This window comes from Salvelinus sp. IW2-2015, linkage group LG25, assembly GCF_002910315.2.
Source record: "Salvelinus sp. IW2-2015 linkage group LG25, ASM291031v2, whole genome shotgun sequence".
Taxonomy (NCBI): Eukaryota; Metazoa; Chordata; class Actinopteri; order Salmoniformes; family Salmonidae; genus Salvelinus; species Salvelinus sp. IW2-2015.
In genome coordinates, this window is record NC_036865.1 from 16,218,245 (window position 1) to 16,246,075 (window position 27,831).

General features: G+C 40.4%; 1 protein-coding gene across 2 annotated transcripts in view; it reads left to right on the forward strand.

Moving 5' to 3' along the window:
- The first annotated feature begins 9,910 nt into the window (after positions 1 to 9,910).
- The window catches only part of LOC111952051 (VPS10 domain-containing receptor SorCS3-like), a 54,367-nt gene continuing 36,446 nt past the window's right edge, over positions 9,911 to 27,831 (forward strand). For both annotated transcript variants that reach the window (XM_023970490.2, XM_023970491.2), the window contains exon 1: positions 9,911 to 10,764. In XM_023970490.2, the coding sequence (XP_023826258.1) occupies positions 10,051 to 10,764 (714 nt within the window). In that variant the 5' untranslated portion in view covers positions 9,911 to 10,050. The remainder of the gene's footprint in view (positions 10,765 to 27,831) is intronic.

Below are 27,831 nucleotides of genomic sequence, written 5' to 3' on the forward strand. Positions count from 1 at the left end.
TGCGTGCAGGGGAGAGAGAGGCTGTCTCGCTTGTGCTGTGAGGCATGGAGRCACAAAACAAAGTGGTGGAAATATAGAAGCGACTAAAGACAGAGAAAAAGCCACTCAGGACTGACTGTTATTTTGATAGTTGACTGTTTTGTTTTTTAGTTTCTCATTCATCTGCACTCATATATATATGCAACAGCATATGAATATTTCAACTGTGTTACCCAGAGCTAGACAGTATCAGCGCAACATGAAAGTCGTCTGTTTCAAAGAGATAAAAAAAGTATGCCGCTTGTCTTTAACATGGCTAACAGGAAACACAGAGGGGATCCTTTGCAATTGTTTTTAAATTTGTGGGAACAAAAAAAAACTCTGTTTCTAGCAGAATTTGTTAAATGCTGTTATATGAAGATTGTCTCTGAATATAGCCCACCTTGGGGGCTGGAAAACAGCTGTCCATTTAAAGAATGAGTTAACCATGACACTCTGAGTGGAAATTACCCTGATTCTTCCAGAGTTCAGGTAAAGTACTAAAGCTATTCCTCCCCCTTGCCTTTTAAATTAACTAGAGTACTCCGACTAAAGAAAATAGGAAATCACAAGGCAATTACACTGTCTGCTGCAGTCCTTTTGCTTTAATATATCTCTATCTGATCCCAGCTGTGTCCAAAGGCACTACCTTGAATAGAAAGTGCTGTCAAAGTTACATGAAAAGATGGATAGGGATTATGACAGATCAAAGAGCATTTCTCACATATCTAGGCGAAGCTAGTAAGAACATTCAGGGACCATGCTTCCTGATACTAGTTCTTGGAAAATATCAATTATTTTTGGCATATGCTGTTAAAAAAAAAAATGCTCAATCCTTCACAGCATCACAAATGTGATCTAGACTGCCAACTGACAACCAAGTGAAAAGCTTTAAAAAAKAAGAAGAATGTTGACATAAAATGAGATGGAAGTTGCTGTGGTAGGAAGATTCCTCGTCCTCTCTGTGGAGAGCTGTCACGACAGTCCTCATCATCTGCTCTGGGAACAGCTAGGAGTCGCTGTGAAATGTGTCACACCTCCTTCACTCTGTTTAGRGCACAGTCAGGAGTCTGTGCAAGTCTGTTACACTGCCATGGCGCTGTTGTAAGCCACCCTGCATCGAGGAAGAGGAGCCGAGTAAATCCGGGCGCAGAGAGGAGCAGCCTTTAATTTAGTCTCCCAGGAATTGTCTCAGCCTCCATCTTAGCAGGGAAGAATAGCATCATGAACCACCCCGTCACCTGAAAGTGTTTACTCAAATCACATCCATGTTATCCTATGATGGGGACTGACTGTTCATGAGTGTGAATAAATCATGTTTTGCTGTTGATGTTGTTACGCTAGCTGTATTGTGCCACTGGTTTGTTTCCCTCCCTATCGGACACAGAGGAGTATCCTCACTGCATGAGAGTAACGGTGAGTAGTTCAGGGATTCAGGGAGTATACTGCAACTCATGTCATTCTGGATTAGACTCAGCCTCACATTCTACATGAGTCAGTTTAAGTTTTAGTAATTATAAATGGCCAGACTCTTAAGGCCATGTCTGACTCCACTTCAAAAAAGCCCTTCGCTATATATTATTCCATGATCTGATATCTACTACAGTTGCTTGTACTTTGTACTTTGGGGGTRCTGTTTGTTGTTGAATACAGACTTAAAAGTGTTTCTTCCTAATTTATTTATAGTATTTGCTGGCAAAAATTGTTGAGATGCTATTAATACTACGTGGTGATGGTATAGACGTGGCTTTTTAATCAGCTGCCTTTTCAGTCACTGTTGTTACCATCCATAACTTTACCACACCAGGTGCTAATGTGAAATTACAAATAGGCTGAGCTGTTGAAAACACTATCTGCCATAGAATTAAACATTATAAACACCTGGTCTTTCCATGACATAGACTGACCAGCTGAATCCAGGTGAAAGCTATGATCCCTTATTGATGTCACCTGTTCAATCCACTTTAGTCAGTGTAGATAAAGGGGAAGAGACAGGTTAAAGAMGGATGTTTAAGCCTTGAGACAATTGAGACATGGATTTTGTATGTGTGCCATTCAAAGGGTGAATAGGCATGACAAAATATTTAAGAGCCTTTGAAAGGGGTATGGTAGTAGGTGCCAGACGCACCAGTTTGAGTGTGTCAAGAACTGCAATGCTGCTGGGGTTTTCACGCTCAACAGTTTCCCGTGTGTATCAAGACTGGTCCACCAGTCAACATTGGCCAGCATCCCTGTGGAACACKTTCGACACCTTGTAGTCTATGCCCTGATGAATTGAGGCTGTTCTGAGGGCAAAGGGGGGTGCAACTCAATATTAGGAAGATGTTATTAATGTTTTGTACACTCAGAGTAGTAGGCCTACATACATCTGCCACACAGTTATCCTTTGTTTCCATTTTAATAATCAATTACCCTCACCAACCGGGAATATATTACTCTGAAACAGCATTTACATTTCTAATCTAAGTATGGAAACCCAACATAAAAGGGAAACTTCCAGCCTCGTGCTGGTACTCGGCATGTTTTTGCATATCCAATTTTGATGTGTCTATCTCCTTCACTCTATCTCAAATGTATTCATCCAGTCTCTCATACCCTCCTCCACCTTCTCTTGCCACTACAAGGCCCTGCGTTGGCCCCAGTTACAGAGCTAGTTGTCTGGAGCAAGGTCCATCGGTGGGAAATGCTGTGTCCGTTTCGGGAGAGCTGCGTTCCAGTCATCATGGTACCACAGGGCACTATAGGATGGATGATGAGAGCCATGGCAGCCCCTCTTTCTGAGACTGTCTGTAGCAAGGCATTAAACTTCCATGCATGCTTTTCCCCTCAGAGAATTACAGGACAGTGCCCTTTCTTACCCTGAACAAGGTGCGAACAAGACCTTTGAACAATCTTTTTCTCAAAGGAATTGGGTCCGTTGCTACAAATAAATTATTCTGCCCATCTGCCCATACAAGTGTCTCTGATTCCATGATCAAGCAGTTCTGATTCCATGACCAACAGTTGATTCGTAATAACAGACAATTTTGCCTAAATGCATCAGTCCTGCTACTGTTTTACATAACATAATATACAGTAATATGACTAGATATTTGCCCAGAAGAAGACATCCATTTCTATTGTGGCTTCGGTTTTAARTCAACTAATGCAAAGCTAGTGTTTCCATGAGCTGGAGTTACATTATGGTTTGTTATTCATTCTGCATGTCCTTTGGTGTTTGTTTCCAAATGCCCTACTACATATTATTCATAGAGAAATGTGGACAGTATATCTTCATATAGAAGCGTGCATAAATAAGCCAGCAGTGACAGATTTAATGCAAAGTCATTTTTTTACAACATGTCACACTACGTAGCTTTAGCACAATATATTTGATTAACAACTACAATTGAAATTTGGYCCATTTTACAATTTGGGCACCCATGGTTGATCAAAAGATGTGATTGTGTTTTCATGTTTTGTACAACTGCAGAGAGAAAGGGAGAGAGAAAGAAAAGGCAAAGCATCTGTTAGACCAGAGAACCAAGAGAGCAGAGATAACACATCACCTTTTGACCAGTACTAAAGTACCCATTAAAAAAATCTGAAACAGTTGCCAGAGGTTTAAAAAGTATCGATTTTTCCTTTCAGTTTGTGTTGAAAGGAAAGACACAGGAAAAGGCACTGTAGAACTGAGCTGTTGTACAGTCAAACGGGTAGGTATTCTGAACCATTAAAGGGAATTTCTTTTGTCTGTTTTTGGTAATTCCAATATCCATTTTATAGCTGTTTTGCTTTGCACAGTAAACATGGATTTATTATGTTTTTAGTCTCATCTTGGAAACTCCCAGCCACAACCTTTTGGTTGAATAGGGCCTAGTAGTGTTTGGTTTGGTTTTGGAATCAATAGGTAGACCTATAGACATACTTTATCTAACCCATTAAAGAAGGATAAAGCTGAAGTTCTGTCTTGAAGTGTATTTTTCTAAGTGGGTCAAAGAGATTTCCTTTGATAACGGATGGTGTTCGCTTTCCAGTCGCAATAAACAAATGTGTTATGTAGAGACACATACTCCTGCCCTACAGTAGTGGTATTATGCATGGGTGGTCCCCTGCTAATCATGATAATCCTCCCTGATTAGAAATKATAAAACTAATAGAAAAATATCTAGWCTTTATTTCAAGGAAATACATACTGTAGGTTCACTCTGGAAGACAGATTATAATGAAGGAGGAATCTTATACTTTGATCTACRTCTCATATACAGGCATTTTGATCAATCACAACAGGGTCCTCCTCTTCTAAAATTGTATGATGTATGCTGGAAAGAAAAACGACAAACATTTTCTCGGAACAAGAAGAAGCTTCTTGAATACTCAGCATGGATAGAGGAGTTACAATATAGTGCCCGCCCATGTAAACTGAGAGGAGGACAGTAAGGACATAGAAAGATAGACTTCAATGATCTTACAGAGGAATTTATTATCAATAGAGCCAGGTACAAGTTACAGAAACAAAGATTTACACTACTGTTCATACAGACATACAAAAAATGGTGCAGAAACATGATACTATACAAATCAGAGATTTGTATAGTATAGTGGTAAAGTGCGCAGTCAACAAGGAAACCCTCTAAAACCAGGTCATGACTCATTTGGAAGATCTCTTCAACTGTTTCTCCCACCATGTTTTTTTGCCATCCGCAGTAGGTATGTTTTTTGTCTTTAATCGATTGACTCAYGTCTGTCCATCTAATTAACCAAATAACAAAATCTGCATCAAAATCCGTCTGTTTAAGTTTTTTTTTGTATGAGCTCTTTTGTATGGGCTCAATCATCGGCCTATGTCCACCTTCCACATCAACGTTGGAAAGTGGCAGAGCTACAGCGYTGTTTGTCAGACCAGGAGACATCCCRAAAATCGGTCTTCTTACAAAAATGTCTGTAGCGTCATAACGGTTTGGCCTTCAGACTAATATGAACAMAAACATGGTGTTCTCCGTTTTGCTCTACGTCCCCCACTAGTGTCACGGKACTCGTCTGAAGGTAACCCGGTACTGGGGTTAAATATACAGTATGTCCCAAAAATGTATATACAGCGCCTTCAGAAAGTATTCAGACCCCTTGACTTTTTTTCACATTTTGTTAGGTTACAGCCTTATTCTAAAATTGATTTAATTGTTTTTCCCCCTCATCAATCGACACACAATACCCCATGATGACAAAGGAAAAACAGGTTTTAGAAATGTTTGCTAATTTATTAAAAATTAAAAACAGAAATATCACATTTACATAAGTATTCAGACCCTTTACTCAGTACTTTGTTGAAGCACCTTCGGCAGCAATTACAGCCTTGAATCTTCTTGGGTATGACGCTATAAGCTTGGCACACCTTTATTTTCAAGCGGGCTGTCATGTGCCTTTTACTGAGGAGTGGCTTCCATCTGGCCACTCTACCATAAAAGCCTGATTGGTGGAGTTTTGCAGAGATGGTTGTCCTTCTGGAAGGTTCTCCCATCTCCACAGAGGAACTCCAGAGCTCTGRGCGTCCAGAGCTTGGTGGTTCCAAACTTCTTCCATTTAAGAATGATGGAGGCCACTGTCTTCTTGAGGATCTTCAAACCAGCAGAAATATTTTTCTACCCTTCCCTAGATCTGTGCCTTGACACAATCCTGTCTCGGAGCTCTACAGACAATTCCTTCGACCTCATAATTACATGCTTTTTGCTCTGATATGCAATCTAAACTGTGGGACCTTATATAGAYAKGTGTGTGCCTTTCCAAATCATGTCCAATCAATTGAATTTACCACAGGTGGACTCCAATCAAGTTGTAGAAACATCTCAAGGATGATTAATGGAAATAGGATGCACCTGAGTTCAATTCCGAGTCTCATAGCAAAGGAAATAATACCTATGCAAATAATGTTTGTATTTTATACATTTACTAACATTTCGATAAACCTTTATTCACTTTGTCATTATGAGGTATTGTGTGTAGRTTGCTGAGGATTTTTTAAAATGTTTAATCCAAATGTAATTTTGACTGTCGGTTTTGCCATTTTTTAATGTGTTATTCAGTGTATTTCTATGGACTATAGTAGTAAAGGACAAGTTCAATATTTCATCAAATCATTTTTGGATATGCTTTTTTGATACCTACAGGGGTCCTAAAATTCAAAATCAATTAGCTAAAGGATCCATGSTATGACCATCTTTAAACAATTCCATGTCAGCACCAGCCGAACCAAAGCATAACGAAGACTTTAGATTTTTAAGGGTTAATGGCATGGGGAGAGTGCACCTTGTTGTTCATCTCCAGTGCCGGACTGTGAGTTGTCTGTGTGACGRCCATTACTGTTACTGTTACTTCCAGTGTGTCTGCTCTGTCAGGATCAAGGAAGTGTTGAAGCTAGCAAGCTTGGAATGCAGACAGTGGATGCACAAATGTGATTTTATCCTGAGAGCTTCTGGGCTGCTCCTCCTTGTCTAGGCTCGGTTGGCTGGAGGCTGAGAGGCTGTAGGCTGAGGAGGAGCTGCTGTTTTCAGGGCTCGACTCGGCAAACCTACTTAAAGTTCTGCCCCCCGTTAGAATGAGAGGATTTGATCTGATAATCGAATTAATCATCTAATCAGGGGAGGGGAGTGAAAAGCGCAGATACACACACGCAGAGTTGGAGTCTGGGAGACTCTCTTTTTCTCCATCTCTCTCTTTGTCTCGCACGCAGACACATGCACACGCGCTCGCACACACTTCTGCTCCCTTATTCTTTCCTTCTGTCCCTCTCTCTCTCTCTCTCTCTCTCTCTCTCTCTCTTCTCTCTCTCTCTCTCTCTCTCTCTCTCTCTCTCTCCCCCCCTCCTACCAACACACACCCACACCACACACACACACACACACAACACACACACACACACACACACACAACACCCAACACACACACACACACACACACACACACACACACACACACACACACACACACACACACACCCACACATGCTTGGAATGGCTCAAGTTAGAATAGATTAAAAGATTATGTCATTGATGGAGGTGTTTCCCTTACTGGTCTGCCATGGTCAGTTTGGGAACTGGCCACTTCATTTAAGGTGCATAATAGGTAAACAGAGTCTCATCAGTCCAATTAGACTTCCATGTCAGAGGGGTTGTGGTGGCAGGATTGGCCCACATAGTGTGTGTGTGGTTCTGTGTGTGAGTGTGAGTGTGCGGTGTGTGTGGCGTGCATGCTTGCTTGCGCGTGTATGGCGTCTGCATGGGGCTGAGTTTGAGAGCCACAACAGTAGCACCTGCTGCCCAAGCTTCCAGTTGCATGAATCTCAATTTGTTTATACAGCCGTGCAGAAAGGAGTGGCCAAATGCAAAACTCCTGAGACACGGAGTCACTGGATTCTCTTTTGCTTTTTTGTACATTACACTCTATAGGGATCTACTGTGGCACTGTCATAGGTTGTATCAGCCACAAATTGATTTGCTGTCRCTTTCATCCATTATGTCAACAACTCATGTGTGTTGTGATTTTAAATTAAACCTTCAAGGACACTGAGTGAGTGTTACATGTGATTTAAAACATGCCTTGAGCTGCTTATACAGAGTGTRTTTCATAGCAAGTTGGTCATATACAGTAACTACAGAACAATCATGATATACACTGAGTGTACAAAAGATTAGGAACACCTTCCTGATATTGTTTGCCAGGGCATGGACTCTACAAGGTGTCGAAAGCGTTCCCCAGGGATGCTGGCCAATGTTGATTCCAATCCTTCCCTRTTGTGACATGTTGGSTGGATGTCCTTTGGATAGTGGACCATTCTTGATACACATGGGAAACTGTTGAGAGTGAAAAGCCCATCAGCATTGCAGTTCTCGCCACAAAACGGTGTGCCTGGCACCTACTACATACCGCGTTCAAAGTCACTTAAATCTTTTGTATTGCCCATTCACTCTCTGAACTGCACACATGCACAATCCATGGCTCARTTGTCTCAAGGCTTAAAAATCCTTATTTAACCGGTCTCATCCCCTTCATCTATGCTGATTGAAGTGGATTTAACAAGTGACATCAATAAGGGATCATAGCTTTCACCTGGATTCACCTGGTCAGTCTATGTCATGGAAAGAGCAGGTGTTCTTAATGTTTTGTACACTCAGTGTACATGTAAGTGGCAAGAGTTGTTTCTTACGTGAGTTTCATAACTAGCATATTACAGTTTATATTGCAGGTTTTGCTACATTATTGTCATTCATTAGCAAGAATAGGATAGAAACATAATTGTAAAAAGAAGTCATAAGAGATCCAAGTTTGATAAAGTGGGAGTAATTGCATAGCCTAATTATTCTATGTAACGATTGCCCTCTCTTTTGATGCAGCAAAATGCTTTGTCTCCTTCCTTTGATGCAAAGACACTTTGGCCTTGAAGGAAATGGAAATCTTTGTTCTAATTTTTCTATCAGAGCGCGATTGACAGGTGATGTAAATATCACATACATTTCACTCACTATCTCCTGCATAATTATGTTCTTCATAGACCTCCTCCCCACTTTGTTCTCCTGCTTCTCAAATCAACTCTGCCATATCCTCAAAGATTGAGATGCAATTATAGGGAGCGCTGACAGACACTGACAAAAGGAAATGCCTCTTGATTTGCTGTGCACCTCTAATTGAACTTAATAATTTTCAATTAGCATATCATTATAAAGAATGCTACTTCTCCTCAAATGCATGTAAGTAGGTATAAATACATTGTTTACTTGATAAGGAAAGTGTATGCACATTAGCATACTTTTCAAAAACAGGCTATATGGCTGGACTTACAAACAGAACATTTAGAACACCAGAACAGGATATAGTATTGCTAGAAGGCATAGAAATTCTTGAAAAATACAGCAACCATACAGACTCAATATGATTTCAAAGCACATTGTTTGTTTGGCCTATTAAAAAAAATTGTACATCCAAATATGCACAGATTTGTTGGATAAAGATAAACTGCTGTTTTTTTTTTTTTTTCAGTTAGACGTTTTCTGTAGCACAGTGATACACAGCAATGMGAGTTTTCCATGACTCCGCACCACCTCTGAAAAACAGCTAGACTGCCATGTTCTGAGCTGGTTTGAGCCAATGACAATACTGTCATTCTTGAATACTTCTTAACACAAGTCGTTCCTATTGTTTTCCTGGGATAGTTCACCCAAAATAAACATTTACATGATTTTCTACTCAATTTATGTTGCAGAGGTTTGGAAGGAACTTCCATGCTAGGATATACCCTGTTGAGAGCCATTTATTAGAGGTCCGATGAAGCTAATGCCAGCCAGAGGCTGCTGAAATGAATGAAATAACCTAAATATTTACAACATATAAACTGTCTAAGTCAAGGTTAGAAGAAAATCATGTACWTTTGTATTTTGGTTGAACTCTTCCAAATGTAGGCCTAAATACACATACATGTCAGAAAATTGGCAACATACTCTAGATGTTTCTTCCTTCAAATCTACAAAACATATCCAAAATGTGCCTATTATGTGCATATCCACATGGCTTATTGGTTGTCTAYTAAAGCTGTACACTCACCTGTTCTGCAGAAGGAAATTCAATGGTAAAGATTGCCTATACTGAGATTCATGTTTTGTCGATGAACCAATGACGCACTGGAGGAGGCTATTTTGAAACTCTCCAGTTGGCTGGGTAACTATTCCATATGGATTTGGCAAATAATGATACTGCCACAAATTCATGTTGATTAAAAATAAATAAACAAGTTTAGATATTGAATGCGTTTTTAACGTAAYTCATGTCCTACACACCCCTCCAATTGCCACAATCACTTTCTGTCGGGCGCATTTTGTCTGCTGTGCAGCGCCTCCCCAACTGGTTGTTGGTCACTTTGACAAATTCCTGGACGTGAGCAGATCAGCTTAAGCGACTCTTGATTGTAACGGTAACGYAGTGAATATTTCACAAGTTGATCAATCTACTACCACCGTCAAACGTATTTTTATTTTTAACATATTTGGCAACAGTGAGTTGAAAACCATGGGCGTCTCGGGGTCAGTTTGGTGTTGGGCTCTTTTGACTTGCATTTTAATCTCTTTTTACAATATGATGACGGCATACGCTGAAATAAGTTGGCCAGCGAGTTCCACGACGACGAACGTTTGGTTTAACCGTATGGATAAATTGCCTTTGGAGCTGCGCGCAAACCTAAAATCCGCATGGGTCAAAGTCCCAAAGTATATCGACAAGGACTCCACATTTTCCAGAGCTTTTAGAATGGAACCAATTGATGGAAAAGCCGTAGTTCCAAAAGGTGAGGAGAAATTGCCAAAGGACTTGGWCGGAGTTATTGGGAAAGTGCCACCAGACGCTGTATCTACTGTCAGAGATAAAAAGGCGCCAAACCGTTCCAAGCATTTTACTGCTGACAGCAAAAAGTCTGACAGTTCCTTTGAAGTTAAAGACGCTACACTTGCTTCAAGTAACCGTACGAGGACAAAGCGAAGCACATCATTTGGCGAATATTCGGACAGGAGTCAAATTGGAGGTCCTGGTGACGCATTTTCAGCCGAGAAGCTTGTGGAGCCTTTACAAGGCGTTTACAGTCCGAGGACAGAATACCGACGAACTGGGGAGGACGCAAGAACTAGCCCGAGGCAAAGTGAACCGCTTCTGGTTACCTCCACWTTCCCTCTGTCCGGAGACTCTGCGCACAACCAGGCAATGGGGCACTGGGTTGGAGAAAACAGCAGCGTGAGTTCAAATTAAAGTTAATAATGTACATAATCACTGTATTTCAAATGGTGTGCATTTCTAAAGACGATGTTTAACTCAACCTTTTAGTCTTTTACTCAATGTATCACCTGCAGTATATTTCAAAAGCCTTGCRTTCAAGTTGCGCATCATTACTCACAGCTTTCTCACCCCGCGCGAAATAATGCATGGTTTTATTGTCAATTAAACTCAGAGGGAGCATTTCTCTGAATTATTTAAAGACATGAGATTATTCATGTATAACATGTCTGTCTCATGATTGAGGTTACTTTGCTTTATGGCTAATTAATTATTAGTGCACAGGGGCAGACAGTGACCTGTGAAACATAGTCCTCCTCCTTTTCTCTTTTCAGCAGCTCATGTCTAAGACAAATACAACATGTAAAAACTCTGCTGGTGATACAACTCACCACTATAATTGGGCCTCTGTTGCCTCCCTGTTGTGCGTCTGTCTCTGCATCTTCTCTGCTGTCTGTCTGTTCTGTTCTGTTCTGTCTGTCTGTCTGTCTGTCTGTCTGTCTGTCTGTCTGTCTGTCTGTCTGTCTGTCTGTCTGTCTGTCTGTATGTCTGTATGTCTGTCTGTCTGTCTGTCTGTCTGTCTCTCTCTCTTTCTCTCTCTCTATCTGTCTGTGCTTCTCCTTGTTCTCCTCTGTTGTCACTCTGTCTGTCTTTGCTTCACCTTGTACTCTGTCTGTCACTCCTAAGTGTTAATGGCTATTACATATAGAGCCAACATATTAAGAAACTGGCAGTACATCTGTGTCTCTCTGTTTTCTTCCTACCTCCACTGCACTCACCTCTGAGCTGTCTCTGCTAAGGCTAGCATCCTTTCTCACATCACTGGTACCAGAAGACCAGGGGACCACACTGSCTGTACTGGGCCCAGCAACATCCTAGTTGTGAATTAATAAACATATTTATTAGATAAAGACGAACAATTACTGAATAAATGCCTAATAGATGACCATTGTCCCATAATACCTTATGAAAGCATACCCCCCCCCCCCCCTGCTAAGGGTTAATTACTATTACATATATAATACAGAGCCAAACTATCAATAAACTGTCAGGACATCTGTGTCAGAGTGTGTGTTTCTCTCTCTGTTCTCCGTACCTCCACGACACATGACTGCTGCAGCGGCAGCTGAGATGTCTGTGCTGCTAAGCCTAGCATCACTGGGACCAGAAGACCAGGGGACAACACTTTATTTTAAGGTCCATATTAAACCATTTATAAGGCATTATAAGGCATTTACAAACCGTTTGCTCATCATTCTTTAATCATTACTCCCACATKTGTAAATGTTAGCAAGCTAGTTATTCACACATGTATATATATTCCCTTAAACATCCTGTGTTTTGTGCTTATTCTTTTACCAAGTACTGCAGGAATGTCTACCAATGGCATGCACAACTTTTTGGGGGAGAAATTACACTTGTCACTCAAARCAGTGTAAATAGCACTCACTTTAGATTAGGGGCTGCAAAAATATTTTACTAATTATTAGTAAATTGTATATTAATGTGGTAATAATGATTAACAAATGATGAACACACAATTTATAAATGCCTTATAAATGCTTTATTATGGACYCTTAAAATAAAGTGTTACCCATCCTAGTTGTGAATGAATAAACACATATATTAGACAAAGAACAAAATCACTGAATGAATACCTTATAGATCACCATTGGCTTATTTAATACCTTTTAACAGTATAAATACATATTTCAAATTAGTGCCTGACGTGTTCCTCCCTGCTTACTTTGCTAAGTGTTTAAATATTAGGCTACATATCATTCAATAGAAGAAAACAGARCGAGAGCGAGGAGAGAGAGAGAGACAGSCAGTTCCTTAATGCTTTGGCTGCAGCCAATGGCTACATTAAGGAACTGGCTGTCTCTCTCGCTCCCTCTTTATCTATTTTATTATATTGAATTCAATATAAAACCTTCTGTGTTTGTCATAGAATGATGCCGGAACTAGTTTATGTGGATGCRGATAGATTTYCCGTGTATGAGTATCTTTCTGCAAAGAAGTTACAGGCCTTTCAGCRAATGAAATAGGCGGGAAATATGCAGGACTTTCCAGCCTCCAGTGGCGGTGGCTATGCTCTGTAATTCAACAACAGAGTCACTTGTTACTAYAGCTCCTAAACTAAGACCCACTCGCTGGCTGAAGAGACTGAGATTTAGAAGCGAATAAACTTTAATAAAACAATTAAAATACACAGATTGTCCCCGAATTTACCTTTAACAGAGGATTATTTAGCAATTATTGTGCATTAATTCAGTGTTTCATTGTAATACATAATGACTKSTATTTAATAAAAAGCAGTAGCACTGTATGTAATGTCTTATACAGTAGATGGCTATTGGGTTATGTGTTATAAAAGCAAGTCTAATGACTTTTTAGGTTATTGCAAGTTAGTGCCTGTCATATTTGTTCCCCGAATCCCCCATTCTCTAATTAGGCCTAAGTGTTAATTAGCCTACTATTTCATACAATATTCAGCCAAAATGTTAACTGATAGCACTAGGCTTAATCTGTGTCAGTGTGTGTCCTTCTCTGTTTTCTCCYTACCTTGACTGCACTGTAGCAGCAGCTGATCTGTTGGCGTTAAGCATAGCATCATTTCTCATCACAGACACAGTCACAGTACTTGGACCAGCAGAACCAGAACCTTAAGAAAATAAGTTGGTTAATTTCATACATTTAGCAGCGTCCGCCTCAAGATCCTTTTTTTGGTCTCTAATTTTTTCGGCACCACCTTTCTGTTTTATACGATYCATGATCTGGGATGACTGATGACAGAAAGTCAGATCGGGTCTCATTGCTAATGTGAATTTTTGCACGACCTCACCTCAGCCAATCAGAAAACCAGAAGGGCCCATCTTGGTAGGGGARGGCAGCCATTTCCCATTGATCAGGCAAATGCTCAAATATATTATTATGACAACAGAAAAATTGGCAATTTTTTAAATAAAAAATCTTAACAGGCCCATGGGCTGCCGGCTGTGTCCCTTTTTTTTTTGTCAATTTCGACCAACCCACCCAACAAAAAGATGGTTCGGCGCTTCTGGAATTTGCCAGTATTTCCAAATGGCCAATCCGACCATGTTAGTGCGTAATTATAGGAGAGGGGTTAGAATCAGCAAATGTGAGCGTACCTGTTGGAGTGGACTAAATGGGTAGGCTTTTTGTCGGTGTTGTCTGTGAAGTATTGGTATTTCCGTGAAAAAGGAATGAAGAAAATGTATTGCACTGATATGACTATTCTATCTCATTCCATTATAGAGAAAAACATATTCATAATAGATGAAATACTCTTCTACACAACAATCTGCACAGACAACAAACAATMATTTTGTGCAAAAAAATCMAAKTTACACAGGCCCACTGGGCTAAAAATGAAGCAGCCCATCTGGCATTTGCCCAAAATGCCAAATGACCAGTTCACTCCTGGGCTGTAGGCTACCCAGGGTATACTCTGCGGAGCATTTTCAGCTTTTTACAATTAATTGAATACCTCCTTTGTCCATGGCATTTGGCCCACTGTTGTAAGTTCAAAATTAGTAAAAGTACCAACATCAGTAAGGTATGGCAATAGTAGCAGTAATAGGTGTGGTCTAATCTACACTGAGTGTATAAAACATGAATAAYAGCTGCTCTTTCCATGACWTAGACTGACCAGGTGAATCCAGGTGAAAGCTAAGATCCCTTATTGATGTCACTTGTTAAATCCACTTCAATCAGTGTAGATGAAGGGGAGGAGACAGTATAAAAGAAGGATGTTTAAGCCTTGAGACAATTGAGACATGAATTGTGTATRTGTGCCATTCAGAGAGTGAATGGGCAAGACAAAATATTTAAGTGACTTTGAATGGGATATGGTAGTAGGTGCCTGGCGCACATGTTTGTGTCAAGAACTGCAACGCTGCTGGGTTTTTTATGCTCAATAGTTTCCCATGTGTATCAAGAATGGTCTACCACCCAAAGGACAMCCTGCCAACTTGACACAACTGTGGGAAGTTGGAGTCAACATGGGTCAGCATCCCTGTGGAACACTTTTGACAYCTTGTAAAGTCCATGCCCYGACRAATTGAGGCTGTTCTGAGGGCAAAAGGGGTGCAACTCAAAATTAGGAAGTTGTTCTTAAAACCAGTTTAATGTAACTAAATGTAATCAAAAATGTAATCTACATAGTCCCCCAAAGTAATTATTTATCTTGAGAGGGCCATAAACAATMATTAGTAATGCTGCATACTCCAAGAAAGGTTCAAATTTCACCTTTCTGGTACATTTTTTTGGGGTGTAGTCACTTTTGAGGACACACGCTCAAATACACAGTAAAAATATGATAAAAATATGAAATATTTTATATGATGTATTTCCTATTCAATAAAACTGTATGATTAAGGCCTGAAATGACTTATATGCTTTCTAAATATATCACCTTCCTTATAAAATACATATTTGTATGTTTAGTGTTAGAGAAAATGTGCATATTTGCTAAAGATCTCTCTTGATGAAAACGTCTGCCCCCATCGCTGTGAACGTCTCACATAGCTGTAGCTTGGCTTCCTGAACTCGTTAGCTCTATGACAAACAGAAAGTGTTTTTTGTTTAAAMTATATTAATTATCTTAGATTACTGGCTATAAATTGATCTCTGAATGTGCTACTGCGACGAAACCACTCTCTCCTGCTGCAATACTTTGCTAGTGGGCTCCCAAGTGGTGCAGCAGTCTAAGGCACTGCATCTCAGTGCTAGAGGCGTCACTACAGACCCTGGTTCGATTCCAGGCTGTATCACCACCGGCCGTGATTGGGAGTCCCATAGGGCGGCGCACAGTTGGCACAGCGTCGTCCGGGTTAGGGTTTGACTGGGGTAGGCCATCATTGTAAATAAGAATTTGTTTTTAACTAACTTGCCTATTTAAATAAAGGTTAAATAGAGCATGTGAGTAGTGTTCAGCCAGGAGTTGATGGACAGTCGGAAGAGCGAATTAAATTGTAGAAGGGACATCCCAGGTTCAAGTGGTGTCAGATTTCACATCCCGCTTCACACAGGCCAAATATACATACTCCTGTGTCCGTGAGAATCAGGGCTATCGCTCAATGCAATCCATTTAGATCTATGGCGATTTATAAGCAAAGATGCCGGTCGGAACCGGTACCAGAACCGGTACCAGAACCATGCAGGTTCCCAAAACGGGACATTACATCTAAGATGTTTTAATGTTTTTTTATAAACTGTGTGGTTCGAGCCSTTAATGCTCATTGGCTGACAGCCGTGGTATATCAGTATACCACGGGTATGACAAAACATTCATTTTTACTGCTCTAATTACGTTGGTAACCAGTTTATAATAGCAATAAGGCACCTTGGGGGTTTGTGGTATATGGCCAATATACCACAGTTAATGGCGTCGCGTCTTGCCTAAGAACAGCTCTTAGCGATGGTATATTGGACATATACTACACCCCCTCGTGCCTTATTGCTTAAGTCTACTCAGTGTATAATAGGTTACCGCAGTGTGTAAGTGTAGCAGTCATTGACACTGTAGTCCAAACTGTTTAGGGGTCTATTGGAACGTTTCACTTTCTGTAGTCTCATGCTTCTATGAGATCCGCTAATTCACTCTTGCTGATGGGGACTATGTGTTGCAGATGTAGTTCAGTGAACTACACTGTGCCTGGGTAACTTTGCCAGAGAGCTGAAGACTCATGTTAGAGCTCAGGGATATTGCTTAACCATAGCTCAGTGGGCTACCGTGGTATTGAGGCGCACATACAACCGGGGGTTGGATACCTGATTGATTACATCATACACCACCGTGGAAGGCTGTAATGAAGACCATATTACTCTGTGAATGTTCCCGCACAATGTCTTAATGACATAGTATTATACGTATGTGGGGTTGATGACAGAATGATTTGCGGTTATTGAATAGTGTTAGTGTAATTATTCCTGTCAGTACAGTGTAACAAATATTGTGATTACTCATTGTTACATTGCACTTGCCATGTGTTTAGGGTTAGAGTGAAGATTAGAGTTAGGGTAAGGGTAAGGACAAGGGTAAGGGTAAGGACAAGGGTAAGGATTACAGTTGTAAGTGCAGTATAACCATTTGTAATTACAATACTTTTTACACTGTACTTACAGGAATACTTATACAGTAATAAGGGCACTTAGAGTGTTAGCCTTCCACTCCTATAACTATATTTGTACTCCTCCAAATGACACTTCTATTTGCCTTTATCATGAATGATTTGTGTGAAGGGACCATAATGCAGAACATCACTGTGGGGCCTCAGCACTTCCACAGCACTCAGATTCATTTGGCTTCACAAAGTGCATTTAAAGTCAATGCTGCACTTCTGTTGCACGTACGCACACACACACACACACGCACAGACGCACGCACGCACGCACGCACGCACGCACACACACACACACACACACACACACACCACACACACACACAACACACACACACACACACACACACACACACACACACACACACACACACACACACACACACACACACAGCACACACGTACGCACACGCGCACGCACACACACACACACACACACATGTACATAGGCACACACACACACACATTATGTCATGGACTTAATCAGAGATGAAGCAGGCGGTGAATCAAATTTGACAAGCTTGCATATAATGAATTATGAATAACTGTCACAGCATAGTAATATTGAGGAGTATAGACTGATTTGCTGTTATTGTTTATCTATTTATTTTCATTGGCAGGAGATATTATGATGTTCCCCATCTTTTTTTCACTCAAATCTCACCTTTAGTTAAATCATGACCCTTTCAACATAAAATTGCAGAGGTTTTGACATTATATAATCTCAAAATGTAACTGTTTGAATGTACAGGTACTGTATATACCAAATTCTTGTACTCACACCTTATGGATGCCAGAATCTACAGAACCTTGTTAACTAAAATATAATGTTGTCATGTGTCATCCCTTACAATGGTGCATGAGCCACACACAGGCACCTGCCTGAAGCAAAACAGATAATGCTATCATGTTCTAAGCTGAGCGAGGTCGTGAAACACTACTCAGCCGATGTCTCGTAGTGCCATTCATACATCCAATATTTCTCAGGTGCTTGGAATGCAAAGGACTTATTATGGAGTAAGGAATCCTCATACACTTTGACGTTTTAAACATAGCAAGCATGGCTGTGTGGATTGGGGATAATGGAGTGTTGGCCTACAGCAAGCATTTAAAGACTAATGTTGTTCGCCAAGCTCAATCAATGCATAAGGGCTTTCACCAGAGTTATGCTTGGATGAAATTGGTACTTCACAGAATAACTTGTCATCACTCACMAAGACAAACAATCAATTCAATCCATATTTGTGATTAGGAAAGACCAAGGTCTTTCTATAGCTAAGCAATATATTTTTTGTTTGTCATTTGCTACTAAGTGTTTTTTTGTAGATGTCCTTTTGTAGATGTCCTTTTGATTACAATCAAGATGGTGGGCTTTTAGCTAACTAAATGTAACCAATCAATATTTCACTGCAGGTGTTTGATGAAAATTATTTCTTATGAATATATGAATACATTAATCCTTATTCATGAGAGCAAAACTTGTCACATATTGTTCTGTCATAWGTGTTTATCTTAGTGATTGCACAACTTGCTTTCACAGTCTGTTATTAATGTGTGCCTGATTATTAGGTTACCACAAAATTCAAATCTCTGAAAAGTTTGAGGGGTGCCTCGAAACAGCAACAGTAATCAGAGTGAGCATCACCAAATGTGTTCAGCTAATGAAAATACAGCTTTTCTAAATTACTTATTTTCAGTATCTCTTTTTATGCTTTTCCAATCCGAGAAGGCAATGTACCAGTTTTAACAATGAATCAACTTGAGATGTATTTCAGTGGCCTCTGAATTGCCTGTGCTTCCCAGTGCAGTGAAATGGGTTGCAATCTGGAGAGAACAACAGAGGCACAGTCACAGTCTTTCTTCTCCTGCTACCTGCCAGCTTTGTGCTGTTTGACAAGTCTTTCTCAGTGGCACTGCAGATCCAACTAGTGTGTTGTGCATCAGGGGCCCAATTAAATGAATGTGTTTGCCACGATGTCTAGAGCAGGGCTCTCCTACCCTGTTCCCGCAGAACTACCGTCCTGTAAGTTTTCATTCCAACCCTAATCTAGCACACCAGATTCTAATAATTAGCTTGTTGATAAGCTGAACCTGGTTAGTTACAACTGCGGCTGGAGTGAAAACCTACAGGAGGGTAGATCTCCCGTAGTGGAGGCTGCTAAGGGGAGGATGGTTCATAATAATGGCTGGAATGGAGTGAAAGGAATGGTATCAAACGCATTCCATTCACTCCATTCTGGCCATTATTTTGAGTTGTCCTCCCCTCAGCAGCCTCCTCTGCTCTCCAGGAACAAGGTTGGACACCCCTGKTCTAGACCTATGAGCCATATTGTTTTCAATCTTTTGATGCATTCAGACCCCTCCCTACCTCATCTTTTAAGGAATCAGGGCACGACTGGCCTCGCTCACGATCAAGTCTTTTTTTCTTTAGTGGAGATGTTGATGGCTATAGAGTAAAGCGTAGTTTGGGGAAAATGCGGTGGTGTTTAAAACCTTGCCATTAGCTGGTGTACGTTAATGGATTGATTTAATTGTTAATGAATTAACCTATTACAGTGAAACAAGGCTATGCCTGCTGGGAAAGCTACTATATGTGAAATCGGGACATTTAGGCACTGTACACCAGATAGTCTTTCAGACCTTTTCAACATTTACCAACTTGGATATTTAAAGGTAATAAAGAAACAAATCAATAATTATTACCAGGAATGAATATACTAGTGGAGGTGGGTAAACACACAGCACGGTGGCCCAGTGGACTCTTTTTACTAGTGGTGGTTATGCTGCAGTGGAGGTGGGTAAACACACAGCACGGTGGCCCAGTGGACTCTTTTTACTAGTGGAGTTGCTAGTGGAGGTGGGTAAACACACAGCACGGTGGCCCAGTGGACTCTTTTTACTAGTGGGTATGCTAGTGGAGGTGGGTAAACACACAGCACGGTGCCCAGTGGACTCTTTTACTAGTGGAGTATGCTAGTGGAGGTGGGTAAACACACAGCACGGTGGCCCAGTGGACTCTTTTTACTAGTGGGTATGCTAGTGGAGGTGGGTAAACACACAGCACGGTGGCCAGTGGACTCTTTTTACTAGTGGTGTATGCTAGTGGAGGTGGGTAAACACACAGCACGGTGGCCCGTGGCACTCTTTTTACTAGTGGTATGCTAGTGGAGTGGGGAAACACACAGCACGGTGGCCCAGTGGACTCTTTTTACTATAGTGTATGCTAGTGGAGGTGGTAAACACACAGCACGGTGGCCCAGTGGACTCTTTTTACTAGTGGAGTATGCTAGTGGAGGTGGGTAAACACACAGCACGGTGGCCCAGGGACTCTTTTACTAGTGGAGTATGCTAGTGGAGGTGGGTAAACACACAGCACGGTGGCCCAGTGGACCTCTTTTACTAGTGGAGTATGCTAGTGGAGGGTGGGTAAACACACAGCACGGTGGCCCAGTGGACTCTTTTTACTAGTGGGAGTATGCTAGTGGAGGTGGGTAAACACCACAGCACGGTGCCAGTGGACTCTTTTTACTAGTGGAGTATGCTGTGGAGGTTGGTAAACACCACAGCACGGTGCCAGTGGACTCTTTTTAACTAGTGGAGTATGCTAGTGCAGTGTGGGGTTAAACACACAGCACAGTGCCAACACGTGACTCTTTTACAGTTGGAGTATTCTAGGACTTGGGTAACACACAGCACGGTGGCCCAGTGGACTCTTTTTACTAGTGGAGTATGCTAGTGGAGGTGGGTAAACACACAGCACGGTGGCCCAGTGGACTCTTTTTCTCCCAAGATATGGCTTATGTATTTGTTATGATATGTGAAATCCTGTACATATTCATGAGTATGCAGAGTAGCAGTACACTAGCTCATATTACGTTGAACTTTTCAGGGAACTTGAAAGGTAACTTACATGTGGTATTGCTTCTGAAGTGGATTTTTTGTGAAGTATATTACAAAGAACCTTCTGATAGTTCACTGATATTAACTGGGTGTCCCTGGAAGTTAATTTAAATTGTATGTTTGGCCCCTCAGGATACTCTGAGTCCAACAGAAAAGTGTCTGCAGTCTTCTATCACAGTGTTCCACATTTCTCATACAAAATGCCCTTTTTAAGATGAATGATCATATCGCTCCCCTACCTACCCCATTAGAATGAAGTGATATTTGAGGGATGCAATCTTCTTACAGTACGGTCCAGTGGGAGAGAGAAGGATAAACTAAGTATGATTGGAGGCATGTAGTTGGAAAGCATGACAAGTCCTATATGATCCTTAGGGAGTGAGAATGTCTAGGACCTGGATCTATCACTCATATTGTTTCTAGTTTTAATGAAATAGCAGGAAACAAGCTGTCCTCTCTACCTCTGTTACAGAAGTAGGATCATAATTTGAACCAGTTTGCTACAGCACAATTGTTTTTATTATTTTGTGGATTATAATTAATGGTCATTTTTGTGACGGTGGATAAATGCTTAGTAAGACAAAATCAAGTCTGAAATTGCAAAGTGGAAATTACAAACTTCTGAAGCCTTTTTAAATCTCAAATACACACAAATGTTTAGTTCTCCTGCAACAGGATGCTCAAATGAAGATCCTGTATCTGTAAATGAAATACCCTGGTATTTACTGGTGCAGTCCATGCTTGACTGCTGCTTGGCCAACTCTAGCTACATGAGTTACTCTTGACTTAACCTCATCCCCAGGAAAGTTGCTCTTGCACATACCAGTTCAACAGATAGAGAGCCAGCTGGTGGGCGAGAATACTATTGACCAGCATTTCTTCAATCAATCATTATGCCCCTGATTAGGTGTGTTAGCGCTGGGCTGGAACAAATACCCGGGTATCCTTTAGATCTCCAGGACCAGGATGTTTCTCCATTAGCAATGAATGTAGTGATTCAAATCGTTTTAAAGGAAAGTGTCTGTCATAAAAACGCAAATACAAGTTAAGAGCCGATGTAACTGTAATCGGCCAATATGGAAATGTTCTGTTCTGTTTTTGATGATGTGAAGTGTTGTAAGATGTAAGAAATCAGTGTATAGGCTGGGGTATTCTGTGAGACCAAATAATAATCTCAATTTGCCCTCTGCAGCTTTGTGTTGCCTCATCCAAGAAAAGAGAACACTTTGAATTTCAGAGTTTCCGTCCTTGGCTGGAAACCAATAGTGATCTAGTAGCACAGAGAATTGATTTTGTCAGGAGTGTGCTTGTCCATATGTGTGTGTGTGTGAGATGGAGAGAGAGAGAGGGAGAGAGAGAGAGAGAGAGAGCGAGAGAGCGAGAGCGAGAGAGAGATGTGTCCAGCTGGTATCACAATGTATATCAAAATGAAATTATGGCTAGAACACCTCTGTTGCCATGGAGTCTGTCCATTCAAGCATCTCCAAAGAATCTAAATCTCTGCAAACAGCTCTTTCCTTTGGTATACCTTTTATGTCTCTGTCTGCTTTCACGTTCCACAAAAGATACAGGATTGGAATTCATGGTTCCATAACAAAACCAGGCACTTGGATAAGCCAATTAAAACAAAACAAAAAACAAGAATAGAATGTTAAGATAAAGGAATGACTGATCTCCACAGAGAGTGGGAGCCAATCTGAAAATGATTGGTTGACTTTCCTGGGGCAAAGTTCTCCCCACATCAATAAAACATAAACATGAATAAATGCACTGCTTTCGGGCCTTTCCTGGGTCCTTACTTAATTTCATGTATGCAAGTGAGTGATGATATGCATTGAAATGTGTATTTACCTAGAAGGCTCAAAATAATTTTAGTTGCCATTATTGTTTGTTTTGTTTTGGATATTTACATAAATGCAATAATGCATCATAAAAACTCTTGAATTTGGAATGTGCCTTTTGCGACATCAATAGTCAAGCATTGCAGATACAGTATGTTAGAGGTTCATTGCTGCTCGGTCCCTGGTGGCTGCAGTATTTGCATGTATAGTAGTTGTTCTCGATTGACATGAGCTGCAGTTGCGCTGCCTACCAATAATGAGAGAGACGTAGGAACATTTTGTCTCCAATGATGTACCCGTGATGAATCCACTTAGGGACAATTTCTCCTTCTAGTTATCTGCCTGGGCAGCATGCTGCCCTGCGGTGGATTGCTGTTGACCTAATTCTATGGGTCAGTATAGTTAACAGTCATGAAGCCAATGGGGAGAAACAACAGATATGTGGAAAATGCTCTCACAATTTAGACAGCATTGACTTGGTAATGGATGCTTAGCCTGAACCCAAATCTTGGCCTGACACTTGTGTTAGGGTCAATTACCCCCAAATCAACAGATCATCTCACATGGAATTGTATGATTTGTTCTTCATTAGGCTAATGGTGGGTGAAATCATGAAACTTATGACAATGATGTCACAATGTAATTGTCACCACACATGCCTCTGGCGTCACTTAAGCTGTTAAAATGAAGGACAACCAATGCCTTTTGGTGTGAWATGATATGGCGTCATTATATTCCCTCCAGAAAGAGGTTTAGTTGGCAGTTGAMATCTTATTACAGACAGATGTAATTTACCATGCGAAGTATCAGGCTCCCTTGCCACTGACCCATCATAACCAGCAAAACATGAAGAAACGAATACTACACTCCTAGCATTTTTGGGATGAGGGTTGTTCGGTTGTCCCCATAGGAGAACCCTTTGAATAAGCCTTTTTGGTTCTAGGTAGAACACTTTTGGTTCCAGGTAGAACCCTTTTGGGTTCATGTACTATCCATTCTAGAACCAAAAAGGGTTATCCTATAGGGACAGCCGAAGAGCCCTTTTGGAACCTTTTTTTCAAMGAGTGTAGGCTACACTGTTTGGTGGACATTTTTTCCTCCTCGTGTTTTTCAAAGAGGCAATTAGTTCGAACATCAGAGCCATTTAACTAAATCTATATTCCAAATTGATTCTGACTCTGGTGTTGGTCCTTGCAGACATGGCGCATTTAGTTATGCAAATGGTTATCTTTCTCCTTGATTGGTTAATTAACCTGGAATGGAGATAGTCCATGCCTAGCAGAGCCGTCGTTTGATGGGTAAATTGTGGGTCAATTGGGTTTTTAGCATTTTGGAGTCGGGCTGGAGGCATGGCATTGTTCTTTAACTCTTGTGTGGCTTCTTTGGTTTAATGACTCGTTCTATGGGTCCCATAAGGTTAATGTGTTTAAACTCACTGTAATTGAGCTTTCGACCTCTCTTTCAGTCCCCATTTTTTATTCATGATGCTACGGCACATTGTTGCTCCTCTCTTGATATTTATCTTCTACTCTCTCTATCTCTCTCCCTCTCTCTCGATCTCCCCCTTCACTCTCTCTTTCTCTATCCCCCCTTTTACCCTCTCTTCCTCTCTTCCTCTCTCTATCCCCCTTCACTATCTATCCCACTTCACTCTCTATCCCCCACTTCTCTCCCTCTCTCACTCACTCACTCACTCATTCACTCACTCACTCACTCACTCACTCACTCACTCACTCATTTATTTAGGGCTCCCGAGTGGCGCAGCGGTCTAAGATACTGCATCTCAGTGCTCAAGGCGTCATTACAGACCCTGGTTTGATCCCTCTCTCTCTGTAAGATCCACTTCCGGCCAAGTTTCAGACTCCCGGTTTTTGACTCAAATGTCTTGGTACTTGGGAAATTTCATGATGCCGTTGGCAGTGGTGGAAAAAGTAACTAATTGTCATACTTGAGTAAAAGTAAAGATACCTTATTAGAAAATGACTCAAGTTTAAGTGAAAGTCACCCAGTAAAATACTACTTGAGTAAAAGTCTAAACGTATTTGGTTTTAAGTATACTTAAGTATCAAAAGTACATGTAAATCGTTGTAAATAAGAATTTGTTCTGAACTGACTTGCCTGGTTAAATTAAGGTCAAATAAAAAATAATTGCTAAAATATACTTAAGTATCAAAAGTAAAAGTGTTCCTTATATTAAGAAAACCAGACGACACCATTTGTTTGTGTTTTCAATATASGGATCACCAGAGGCACACTCCAACACTCAGACATAACTTACAAACAAAGCATTTGTGTTTGTGGGTCCGCCAGATCWGAGGCAGTAGGGCTGACCAAGGATGTTCTCTTGATAAGTGAGTGAATTTAACCATTTTACTGTCCTGCTAAGCATTCAAAATGTAATGTGTAACTTTTGGGTGTCAGGGAAAATGTACGGGGTAAAAAGTAAACTATTTTCTTCAGGAATGTAGTGAAGTAAAAACAAAAGTAATAAAAAATATAAATAGTAAAGTACAGATACCCCCAAAAACTACTTAGTAGTACTTAAATAAGTACTTAATTATTATTATTATAATTTTTTTAATGGGGTGGATCAGTTTTAATATTGCGGATAGATTGTTTCTTCCATCAATGTAATTGTCTGCATCATTTCCAATCCCCCATTTTTTGGGGGGGTAAATATATATATCCATATACATAGATACGTACATACCCACAGATTTTTTAGAATACACCTTCACTTTCCCTGCAAACCCTACCACCCCTCCCCCAATTGGAGTAAACTAATAAACAATAACACTTAGGCTTCTACCTTCAGTTTATACACATTTTACAGACACAGTCTATTTTGCAATAGTTATATTTTGTTTGTTTTTAGTCCTTCCTCTATTTCTGATGTCCATCCAGTTTGATTTCTATTTGCTGCTGTGCTATTTCACAAAATGTCTGAACCTTTATACATTTTGCATTGGTTATGTTGTTGTTATTAGTCCCACCCTTCAGCTCCATTCAACCTCTTAACACCATCCATTTTGGATTTCTATTTGCCATATATTTTTCAACTGTGCTGTGATGCTTCACAAAAGTACTGAACCTTTCTATTCTCATAGCTACTACAGATTGTAAATTAAAGATAAACATTTTTTGCTAAAATAATTATTATATTATTGATTGACTATGACTTTTCAAATCACCCAGTATTGCTATCTGCAATGTTAGTTCAAGGTAAATGTTGCAATTCTTCAGCCATTCCTGGACCTGTGACCAAAAACGAGCTACATATGGACAGTACCAAAATAAATGATCTAATGGCTCTGCCTCCTCGCAGCAAAATCTGCAGAGCTGGGAAGGTTGTATCCCCCTGTCACGATCGTCTTGAGCGGAAGAAGTGGACCAAGGCGCAGCGTGTGGAAAATACATTCTCTTTTATTTGAGAATAAAGAAAAACACGAAACGAACACTATAATAAACCTAAACAAAACAACAAACGATCGTGAAGCTATAAACGTAAGTGCACACACAAGCTACAAACGTACAACATAGACAATTACCCACAAAACCCAAATGCCTATGGCTGCCTTAAATATGTCTCTCAATCAGAGACAATAAACCACAGCTGCCTCTAATTGAGAACCAATCTAGGCAGCCATAGACATACAAACACCTAGACAAGACCCTGACCCATTAAACGTACAAACCCCTAGACAAACCAAAACACATACATTCCCCATTTCACACCCTGACCTAACTAAAATAATAATGAAAACAAAGATAACTAAGGCCAGGGTGTGACACCCCCATATACACTACCGTTCAAAAGTTTGGGGTCACTTCGAAATGTCCTTGTTTTTGAAAGAAAAGCACATTTTGGTCCATTAAAATAACATCAAATTGATCAGAAATACAGTGAATGTTGTAAATGACTATTTCTTATGGAATATCTACATAGGCGTGCAGAGGCCCACTATCAGCAACCATCACTCCTGTGTTCCAATGGCACGTTGTGTTAGTTAATCCACTTTTATAATTTTAAAAGTCTAATGATCAGAAAACCCTTTTGNTATCAGCAACCATCACTCCTGTGTTCCAATGGCACGTTGTGTTAGTTAATCCACTTTTATAATTTTAAAAGTCTAATGATCAGAAAACCCTTTTGCAATTATGTTAGCACAGCTGAAAACTGTTGTTCTGGTTAAAGAAGCAATACAATTTGCCTTCTTTAGTCTAGTTGAGKATCATGAGCATCAGCATTTATGGGTTCGATTATAGGCTCAAAATGGCCAGAAACAAAGACCTTTCTTCTGAAACTCGTCAGTCTATTCTTGTTCTTGAGAAATGAAGGCTATTCCGTGCGAGAAATTGACAAGAAACTGAAGATCTTGTTGTACTACTCCCTTCACAGAACAGCGCAAACTGGCTCTGTCACACCATGATCTGTTTTCACCTGTCCTCGTAATTGTCTCCACCCCCTCCAGGTGTTGCTTGTTTTCCCCAGTGTATTTATCCCTCCCACTCTTTCTATTCAGGTTCGAGACAGTTTGCACTGTTCGTAACAAGTTTCAATACATTTTGGTAGCATTTCTATGTTGAAGATTGMAAAAGAATTTGGTGCATTTTTCCCCATATTCCATCCAGTTTGCTTTATTTTTATAATATTACACTGGATCTTGAATAAGTTCCTCCATTTATTTTTGTTTTTCCTCTGACTTATTCTTATTCTAACTGGACTGTTAGTCCTTCAATTTCCTTTGTTAATATGGACTMTTTTTATCTAAATTGCKTTTGTTTTATAGATGAGTACTGAATTGCATGGCCTCTAAAGGCACATTTAAAAGTGTMCCATACAATAAGGGGATCTGCTGTACCTATATTATGTCAGAAAGAGTAAGTTACAAATTATTCTGTCCTAGTTATAAACAAGTTATCATCCAGTAGGCTTTGATTACATTTCCAATATCCTCACCCACGTGGAAATTCTGTAAGAGTAATATATATGCCAATTATGTAATGATCCGACCGCATTCTGTCCCCTATCAACACTTTAACTTTTGGTGCCAGAGAGAATGACATAAGAAGGTAATCAAGACGACTAGCTTGATTAAGCCKCCGCCATGTATATCTCACTAGGTCAGGATATTTAAGCC